The following is an 11,479-nucleotide window of genomic DNA, read 5'->3' on the forward strand; positions in this document are numbered from 1 at the left end:
CTTTTTAGGTCATTTATTCTATATTGGTGCACTATATCTACTCATTATCGTTTCAATTAATTTCATTAAGTATTGAATATATATATATATAGAGAGAGAGAGAGAATGATTGTAAACAGGAGAAAAGTTGACGACTTAATTAACATAATTAGAACACAAGGAAATAAAATTGCACGAATATGATATTTTAAAGACTAAAAATGACATTAAGTATAAAAAAAAAATCTTTTCAATTTGACTCGGTGTGTTTATATATAATTTTAAAACTTGATTCAGTTTTAAATTAGCATTTGAGAAAAATTAATTAACAAATAAAAATAAAATGAAATGTTTAGTGTAAGATAAGTTGAGTACTTACAAAAAATAACTCTTAAATGTTAGTTTATTTAAGAATGAGTGTTAATATTTATAATATAAGAACAAACTTTTTATGTTTATTAGAACAATATTTTTTCTCTCTCTTTTTTTAACTCTTTTTCCTTCTTTTTTTGCATTCAGTCCATTGGATTAGTTTGAAATTAAGGTAAATTAAATACGACTCACTTATATTTAATTGGGTTAGATTTTTTTTTTACATATTTGATTAAATTGAGTTTATTTGGTTTGGATCTCCGAGATAAGATATAAAAAATTATATTTTTTATATTCTTATTTTCACTTAATATTTATTTTATAAAATCTTTAAATTTTATATTAACGCAAGGTAAAAAAAAATCTTCAATGATTAATTATTTATTCTAATTAATAATTAAATTTTTATGGTTATCACTTATATATCTTATTATTTTTTACCTAAAATTACTTAATATATTAAGATACATGATAATACGGGATAAGATTAAAATAATATCAAAATAAAAATGAGAAAAAATAAGTATTAAAGTTTACGATATATTAATTTAAAAGTTAAAAATAGTTGATAAAGTCATTGGATTGACGTTATTTAAAAAAAATAATCCAAAAACTAAAGTAATTGCAAGTTAGTTCAGATTTAAAATAAAAAATCAATTAATAAAACTAATCTAAATTAATTTAATTTATCAAGTTCATGGGATGAATCTAATTCCGTCAACTACCCTACACTTATGTGATATTAAACGATAAAAATAATATTAATAAAAATAACTGTCACAGTCATAATTGAAATTATGTCGCTTGCTTTGGAGACATTGTCCGGGCCATTAAATATGTCCAAGACTCAAAAGCCCGCGACAGAGATAAAATATGTTTTATAACATGGATCCAGCTAAGAAGTGTGTTGAAGATATTAATTAAGAAGCTAAAATAAAAGTATTTATTGAAAAGATCATATGAAATCATAAAAAAAAGTCATTTGCATTATAATTGTGTATCCTAATAAAATATTTTTTAAAATTTTTTTTAATCAATATTCTTAATACATTGATTAACATTTGTGTTATAATTTATATGCATAAAAAACATTGTTGACCGATGTCTCAAGGACAAGAATATTGGTTAAAGAAATAAATAATAATAATGTATAAAAAGAAAAAAAATTAAAAACATAATTTTATGTCTCCCAATAAAAAATTTACCTATAAGTTTGATTAGTTATCTATTTGGTGCTCTTATAACATCTGTCATAAAAAATAAATGATAAATATGTATAGCGCCGATTTAATTCTTGAAGTGTTCATTCTCTCGTTAAAAAAAAAAAAATCTTGAGATGTGTACAGTAAAAAATGAAATATAAAATTAATTATATACGTGGATGTAATTTATATTTTTTCAAACAATTAAATATATGATAAAAAAAAGTGCCTGAACATATAAAAAAATGTAAAATATGAATATAAAAATCGGCTTAATTAGCATTTTAGTCTATGTAAAATACATGTGTTTCTACTTTGAATTCCTATATTTTTTTTTTGTTCGAATTAGTCTTATAATATCAATTTTCTCTCTCGTTTTGGCTCTTGCCATTAGTCCTGTAATATTAGATTTAGTTGATAGAAAATTAGATATCTTGTAATATCAAATTTTTCTCTCGTTTTGGCTCTTGCCATTAGTCCTGTAACATTAGATTTTTCGTTGATAGAAAATGCACCTTCAACTTAGTATTCAAATTCTTCACGAGCAAGAAATGGTGTTTTATTTGGGAAGGCATCATCGTTGTGCTGGTGGAGCAAATCTTAGAAGAACATTCTACATGTTATATTTTCAACCGACTGCTAAAATTCTCTTCTTAGCGGCATCGATTCTTATGTTATGGCGGGCGTCTTGGAATTTTACTTTTCCAAATAAAGGAAATGTGAAATATCAAATATAGTGTTCTATAAAAAGAGAGTCGACCATACACGATAGGGAATTTTAAGTCTTGTCAACTTTGGAACGTTGAAATGAATACTAACGTGACCCAAGTAATTGACACCATATATTCAGAAATACTACGGGAGATAATCATGGAAATTATAGGTTTGGAATATTCCAAAAGGATGACTTTACGATCAATTAAACTTCTTGAAGAATGCTAGCTTTATCTGTTGTTGAAAAGGAGAAGAAACTATCACATTGACCTTGAAGAAGCAGGAATATATATATATAAGGATAACAACGACTTCACACTACTCATGTTGTAGCATCTTCAACGATAATGTTTAAGTGATTCACTAATCACTATAACAAAAACATAAGTTAGGGGCCAGTTATTTATGATGGCCTTGACATACATGCAAATTAGCCTTAACCCAATTAATGCTAAATTGATTTTTTTTATCATTTTGAACTTGTATCGCCCGATTGACACTAAATTTTAATTTTTTTAATTATATAAATTAATTTTTTTTATCCGTAAAAATAAAAGATAATAGAATTAATATTAATTATTAATTTCTTAAAAAAATGTTTTTTTAATACGAGCATGCTAGACCAATGTTGGTTTTCATGTTCTGGCTATCTCTTTGAAAACCACCCTCTCCTCTAGTTTTCATTTTGCTTTAACCTCTCGTAAATCCCACTTTCTAAGCTTTTTCAGTTTGCCTCTTCTTTATAGGTGGCCAATGGTGGTTGCGTTGATTGGAGGATCAAGAGACAATGGGAACGGTGGATTTTTTTTTCTTTTTCGTTTTCATTTTTAGTGATTTGTGTGTTGGTTCTAATGGTGATTAATTTTGATGGTGGCAAGTGGTTCAGGATGGCTCATATGGTTCATGACACGTGGTGCTGGCAGGCGATGGCTTCGGAATGTGATGGTGCATAACTGCACTTGAGATGGGGGGTTTGCTTATACGAAGAAAAAAATGGTCAAATGGTTTGCTATAAAAAATAAAATTCAAATCCACCTTACAATTTACTCACACTCATATTTTATTATTTATATATCTTAAATATAAATTGATTAAATATTTCTATCCAGATCAACCACATTTTAAAAAAAAAATGAAGTTACGCAAAATTCTGAATATGACCTAACACTGGCTACATGAGTGACATTCGAACACACCACCACAACGCTAAGATAATCGCAGCCAAACACATTGCGTTCGACTCCAAGACTGGTCACATAAGAAACAAAGTTCATCAGTGAATTTATAGATAATTTGTTAATTTGCAGTAGAACTAGTTTTGGCATTATCTAAGACTGTAAATTGTATCATTGATTTCAATTGATGACTATTCAATGGCTTTAGATATCTATATCATCATTATCATCATTAAGTGGTGGATGTAGGACCCTAAGTGAAAGAACAATAAATAATTTATTCCAAAAATATTAATAATTATTATTATAAGAAAAGTAAAAAAAATTAAGGAAAATAAGAAATTTAAATATATAAAATTAGAAGGGACAAAATATATGCATTCAAGATATTTATATATTCATTCAAATGTAGATTTTCATTGTCATTAATGGTATTATAAAATTCGTCACGTGTTAGTTGGACAACTTTTTGAGTTTTTTCTTATTCTCTTTTTCTCTTTGTTTTTTAAAAACTTGATGCACGAGTGTCGGTGCTATTTTTTTTTTCTATTCATCATCCTTTCTCTTAGGATCAAGTTTTTAGGTTGGTACAATGCCTCGTAAGTTTTTAAAAGTAACACTAGTTCTTCTTCTAAGTTGGTGAACACATTCTAAATTTGATTGTAGTATCAAAGTAATAATTTGTTTTTTCAGACAATGTTGATGCTTTTACATTTCGATTATTGAAATTTGAATTAAAGAAAAAAATTAAATTATTGTTTCATTCTAAAAATTAACTTTATTTATTTATTTATTTAATCTTTTTATCAAACAAAATAAAATAAAACAATTTTTTTTGTTATCTATATCTTCTCTCCTTATTTTTTAAGTCTCATTTAAATCCAGTATTATATAGAGAGAGGGGTAGAAGGAAAAAAAAAACATTCGTTATGTTTCCGGAACTAATTAATAGCCGAAAGTTAAAAAAATTAACTTATTAAATTACGAGTGTTCGATAAGATTAGTTATTCTAGTAGTTGAAAAGTATAAAATGAATAAAAAATAATAAAATTATAATTTATTTAAAAAAAAAACAAAAAAATTGATAAATTTAGTAAAGATAAAAAAATATAAATAATTATAAGCTAACATTTTAAAAAACGTTAAAAGTTACTGATAAATTATTAAAAAAAGTCATTTACCAAATAATCATATGAACTAAATAAATACAAGTACATGTAAATTTGAGATATAAAAAAATGATGTAAAATAAAATCGCATCAATATAATTATAAAAATATATGAATATTTCCTTAGACCCTTAGATGAGATGACAATTTATTTTATTGTTAGTGTGATTATTATAATGATATCACCTAACAATGAAGATTAAAATTGTTAAAAGAGAAAAAGTATAAGATAAATTACTCATGTGTTCCTTAATTTGATTTTTGGCTACAATTTGGTCCTTTAAGTTAACATTGATTTTTTTTTTATGTAGATGTATTTAAGGGGCATGTTTTCCATCAATAAAATGAAGTTAACAATTATTTTTATTAATGGACTCTAGAGAAAATTGATGTTCCCTTTAATGGCCGTAAAAAAAAAAAGTAACGGGCTCTAGAGAAAATTGATCTTCCCTTCAGTGGAAGATTGTATTAAGAGAGTTTTACCTGTTGTTACATTATTCATTGTGTAAAACAAATTAAGAACTACTTGTTATAAGAACAAAATATCTTCAATTTTTCTCTCCCTCCTTTCTTGCTTTTTTATATTTTAAATAATATAAAATAATAGCACATAGAAGATTCGATTTTTCTTTTGTCTTCTTTGGTTACTTTTTTTTAAAAAAATTATGGTACAATAAGGAAAAATAAAGACATTACTTCTTTTAATTTAAATAATGTAAAAGAATTAATCAAGTTTTCCTTTTTTTTTCTCTTTACTTGTTGTCACACCCAAAATCTTCAACATATTCCAAATGGACAAACGAGAAATTTGTTATAATTTTTTCTTATATATCTGTCGAGTTGTGGATGTAATAACGTAACACACTTGACTCATTGTTTTAAATATGTGGAGTTAGTAAGCCAATTACTTATAAGAAAAATCTACGTCATGATCATATTTAATAATTTTAAACTTTCACGCACTCATATAAGCAAAAACATAACAAGTTAAATGTTCCAAAGGGATGGCAATGGGTATGATAGGCAATGTGTGAGAATTCTATAGTACCTTCCATTTTTGTGTGTAATTAAAAAAGACTTGTATTTTATCTCATATCCCGATAGCTAATAATTTTAATTACTATTCTTGTATATGTTAGATATTTATATATTTATTCTCACTTTTATGATCCACATTTTATTTATCTATTGAAGTTAATAAATGAATAAGAATATATTAACTAAAAAATCATTACAAGTAAATTTACTTTTAAATAATGTAAACATAACATTAAAAATTTTCACATATAATATTAAATCAAATATAATATTTATCAAATATAATATTTATTAGTCTAAACTCAAGTCATAAATAAATAATATTATAAAAATAAACTACTAATTCGAAACATTAAATAATATGAAATATTAATTCACAGTTGAAAGTCAAATTTGAAAATAACTAATAAAAATTCATAAATTTATATATAAAAGTAAATAATAATTTAATATTCTTAAATAAAATTTGAAACAAATTTAATACAAGAAATGTTGAAATAGGATTCACTGGGTTTCGGTTAGAATGTTAATGTTTGTCATAATATTAAAAAATATAATTATTATTTTTATAATACAGTATATGTATAATATAAATTAGGATATCATGTACCCGCATTTATCTCTTGCAAAAAAAATACGGATAAATACTCAACCTCATAGCTAGGCCTAATAAACGGATAATTGTTCATATTTTTGCGGATACGAATATGTTTCAGATCCATTTTCTCATCGATCCATCTATTAATTACTTTTCTTTCCGATTAATCAACTGTTTTTATCATGATTATTAGACTTAATAATAAAAAAATAAGTAGATTATACTTTTTTCTTAAGAATATGTAATTATTATATTTTCCTCCTCTATTGGAATAAAATATAGTAGTACAATTTATTCTATTTAACTTAACATTATTATTGAATATTTTTAAAATATAAAGTAAAATATACTATTTCCTTTTACGTTTTTTTAAGGAGTATTTCCTTTAACGTTAAAATATTACTACTTAATTACTGAATTTACTTCATAGTTTGACAGAATGATGTAAATTGAACCATCGCGTTACCATTAATGAATTACCGTATCAAAACATAATGGCCTATATTAGAAAAAAAAAACTATTTTCAACACTATTTTAATAAATATTAATAAATTATATCAATGATTAAATTCATAAAATAATTATAACTCGTTTGTATGCTGCGGATATTTTAATAGGGGGTAGTAAGTAGTAACAAAACAGAATGCTCCAAGGATAATACAAATAGCAGCCAACCGAAAGCTTTACAAGAAAAGACACACGTTTCAGTAAAAAAAATATATAAAAAAGATAGGACACACGTGTCCATATAGACTACAGAGATAAGACCAGGATTTTCTGCAGTTGAATTTTTAACTCTATGAATCTTAATTATTATAAAAAGATTTGATATATTAAATTATAAAATGAAATGCATGTTTAAAAAAAATTGTCCTTTCACCCTTTTTTGGGCAAGGCATGAAACATAATTTAAAGGAAAAATTAGTATCTATCTATAATGATAAATTTACAAATTCATTTACAGGTCTGAAATACAAAGTGTCTAATCCATATTAAATTTAAGACTTAGAGTATTCATGTCGTCATTGTCATATGATAGTTCGTAGATATTTGATTTGAGTTCTAAATTTATAATTATTGAGTTTTGAATAATAACCTTTTATTATGTTCAGAATTTTGAATTTCAAAAATATTATAGACTGAATAATAAAGGTAACTGTTTTATAATTACCTTTTCAATTTAAATATATTTAGTTGAATAATTTTAATCATGGATTTATGATATCGGTTCCATATTTATTAAAATACATGCAGACAACTAAAAGTATATATTTTTAATTAAAAGTATTATTTTCACTCTAATAAAAATATTTTTTTAAATGAAATATTTTTAATAATATTTTAACAGGAATAAGCCATTCATATTTATATGTTTTTAAAACTCCATGAATATTATTTTCAGTGAAACAATTTATCAATTATATATTCACAATTAATGTAATTTTATAAGTAATTACTCTGGAAGGTAATCAAATTTGATTTAATGATTAATATTCATTATTTCCATTTACAATAGCACATTTATTACCTTATTTTTCTTTCTCTATATATGTTATATTTGCATCAAATGTGATCATTCATTCCTCCACCCATATGTTTTTTGTCCCGTTGACGGTGCCTTCCAGAAAATGCTTAGGGAAATAAAAGAATGTTATTAATTAATGATGCAATTAAGGGGTGATTTACACGCGTATTTAAAATGAAAAAGTAGTAATTAGTAATTAGAGGAGGGCACGCAGACGTGAAGAGATGGATTTATTTATATTTCCCTCCCTCTTGAGTTTGATTGATAGGAGGAGGAGGATGAGGCCTCTGAGTCTCAGTCTGACGGAGCTAACCTCCTATGTCCTATGCTTCATCATCCTCCTGCTTCTCCTGGAACAGATCTCCTACATACTAAAAAAAGCTTCCATCCCAGGACCCTCCTTTGTACTTCCCTTCATAGGCAACGCTATCCCATTGGTCCGAGACCCAACCAATTTCTGGGACCTCCAATCCTCTTTTGCTAAATCCACCCCCTCGGGCTTCTCCGCCAACTACATCATCGGCAACTTCATCGTCTTCATCAGAGACTCCCATCTCTCCCACAAAATATTCTCCAATGTCAGGCCTGACGCCTTTCACCTGGTGGGCCACCCCTTCGGTAAAAAGCTCTTCGGCCAACACAACCTCATCTACATGACTGGCCAAGTCCACAGAGATCTCCGCCGTCGGATCGCCCCCAACTTTACACCTAAAGCCCTCTCCACCTACACCGCGCTCCAGCAGATTATCATCCTCAACCACCTCAAGTCATGGCTCAATCAGTCCCAAGCCCCAGACTCCCATTCCATTCCTCTCCGCATCCTGGCTCGTGACATGAACCTCCAGACATCCCAGACCGTCTTCGTGGGCCCCTACTTGGGCCCCAAAGCCCGAGAGCGTTTCGAGAGGGATTACTTTCTATTCAACGTCGGCCTAATGAAGCTGCCGTTTGACTTCCCCGGCACCGCCTTTCGAAACGCCAGGCTCGCCGTGGACCGCCTCATTGCAGCACTGGGCACGTGCACCGAGATGAGCAAAGCACGGATGAAGGCAGGGGGAGAGCCTTCGTGCCTCGTCGATTACTGGATGCAGGACACGCTCAGGGAAATCGAGGAGGCCAAGCTCGCCGGAGAGATGCCGCCGCCGTTCTCCACTGACGTCGAGATCGGAGGTTATCTCTTTGACTTCCTCTTCGCCGCCCAGGACGCGTCCACGTCGTCGCTGCTTTGGGCGGTGGCGCTACTTGACTCGCACCCGGAGGTGCTCGCCAAGGTGAGAACCGAAGTCGCTGGAATCTGGTCGCCGGAGTCCGACGAGCTTATTACTGCCGACATGCTGAGGGAGATGAAGTATACTCTGGCGGTGGCGCGTGAGGTGTTGAGGTTCCGGCCACCGGCGACGCTGGTGCCGCACATCGCGGCGGAGAGCTTTCCGTTGACGGAATCGTACACGATACCCAAAGGAGCGATAGTGTTCCCGTCGGTCTTCGAATCGTCGTTTCAGGGGTTCACTGAACCGGACCGCTTCGACCCTAACCGGTTCTCCGAGGAAAGACAAGAGGACCAAATATTTAAAAGAAACTTTCTGGCGTTCGGGGCTGGGCCCCATCAGTGTGTTGGTCAAAGGTACGCATTTAATCATCTTGTTCTCTTCATCGCCTTGTTCACGACGTTGATCGATTTCAAGAGGGACGAATCCGACGGCTGTGATGATATCGTTTACGTGCCCACCATTTGCCCCAAAGACGACTGCAGAGTATTTCTGTCCAAACGGTGCGCACGGTATCCTTCTTTTCCTTCGGTGGAGGACTTCGTCAAATGAAATGCAATACTATTATTTTAAAAATGTTTTAATAATTATGAAAATTAAAATTTATCCCAGTGAAATGTAATAGGTGGAGATGTTTTGTTTACATTTTAGTTATTGAAATTTTCATAATAAATTAAATTTGAAGTTGTAATGTTATGCTGTGTTGTTTCACGACAATGTGTTCGTGCTTGTTATTTGATGATTTTATTTGTCCATTCTGTTAGTTAATAAATTCGGAAAAACACAATAAATTATTTTTATTTTAAAATTTCATTTCATGAGTTTTAATAATATTTTATTCTCATAATTTTTATGTCAATAAAAGTATGTGTAAGACTCCAACAGACCAAAAATCACATAAAAAAATATCCATAAATTAAAAAATATCACTTTTACATGAAAATTTTATTTCACTTGACATTTATAATATTAGTTAATTAATTATATGAACATTTAACAATTATAAAAATCTCAGTTTACATGAATATTTAACAATTATAATAATTAATTATATTATTGAAATTGAATGTTATATATACTACTAATCATTAGTATTCTATTTCTATTATTAAAAAATTTAAAAACAAAATTTATAATAAAATTATTTACAAAAGGAAAAGAAAATTCTATTTCTATTATTTGGTTTCATATTTTTAATTATAACAAAATAACTAATTTTTAATAATTTATTATCTTTAATTAATTTTAGAATAAATAGTTAAATTCGATCTTTAAGATGTGAGATAATGATAGATTGATTTGGAAAAGATAAAAAATTTAGATAATTGAATGTTAAATTAATCTCTTAAGTTTTAAAGTTTAATGTCAAATAATGATTTTTGTGTATTGGTTATTCAACATCATAATTTAATAAAAAAAAATTTCACAAATTTAATCATAAGATTAATTTGTTATACATTTTATTTTTTATTCAAAAACTAAATTTATATTTTATATTTTTTAGGAAATAATTTGTGAGTATTTCACACTTTCAAAAAGATGAATTTGATTATTTATTCTAAATTTTATTATTTAAAAACATTTTTAAATATTTTTTTATTAATTTTAATTGTTAAATATTTGACTTAAAAAACATTTTTAAAAATGAAAATAATAAATTAATATAAAACAAACTAATTTAACAAAAATACATTAGTTAAAAAAAAAACGGACAGAATTTGGGATTTGCACACCCGAATTCCTAACCTGTTAAAAAGAAAATAAAGGGAGAAGGTGTGAATCAGGTTTTGGCAGTACCGAATTCACATCTTAACAAAGGGAAATTTGTCACCATAATGCCCTTTCTCGTGGGTTTATTTATTCGTCGCATGCAGGTTTATCATTTTTTAAATTTCATTGGATAAGATGTGTTTTAGATTTCAATTTTTTGTTTAAATTGAATATTTTGACTGAAAATTAAGACATCTAAAATATGTTTTATCAAAATTTGTTTCTGCTTTGTGTCTAGCAGCCACAAAATACTGCTGACTTTTTTTTTTGGTTGGTTTTTGAAATGTTGCAATCCTTGTAAGAGTTTGGGTATGCGAATGTGAGAGGTCATTGGATGGTGGATGATTGGGTGCTTATTAGCAATCAAATAAATTAAAGTGATGTAAGGAAGAAAGATTCCAAATTTATTGAGGTAAGGTGGCCCTTTTGAACTTTTTGGCTGCTGCTGTTGTATCTGTGTATATCTATTGTAAAGAACTAAAAGGTGTTCTTCTTTTGAAAAGAAAACATTATTACATACTTGTGATCACTCTGGATGATGAAATTATTGCTATTATTATAATAGGTGCTACATCTGTATAGCTAAGTCAATAATGATTCTTAATAGAAATGTGTATGAGCAGCTCACGTGTGGCATAAGGGATGGTGCTTAGCTATGTTATTTTTTC

The 11,479-nt window shown here is 28.4% G+C and overlaps 1 protein-coding gene across 1 annotated transcript; it reads left to right on the forward strand.

Moving 5' to 3' along the window:
- The first annotated feature begins 7,929 nt into the window (after positions 1-7,929).
- On the forward strand, positions 7,930-9,796 carry LOC114377625 (cytochrome P450 710A1-like). The gene has a single exon (XM_028336233.1). The coding sequence runs from the start codon at positions 7,998-8,000 to the stop codon at positions 9,591-9,593; it is 1,596 nt and encodes a 531-aa protein (XP_028192034.1). The 5' UTR covers positions 7,930-7,997; the 3' UTR covers positions 9,594-9,796.
- Positions 9,797-11,479: the final 1,683 nt, after the last annotated feature.

Source organism: Glycine soja, chromosome 11 (genome assembly GCF_004193775.1).
Source record: "Glycine soja cultivar W05 chromosome 11, ASM419377v2, whole genome shotgun sequence".
NCBI classification, from domain to species: Eukaryota; Viridiplantae; Streptophyta; class Magnoliopsida; order Fabales; family Fabaceae; genus Glycine; species Glycine soja.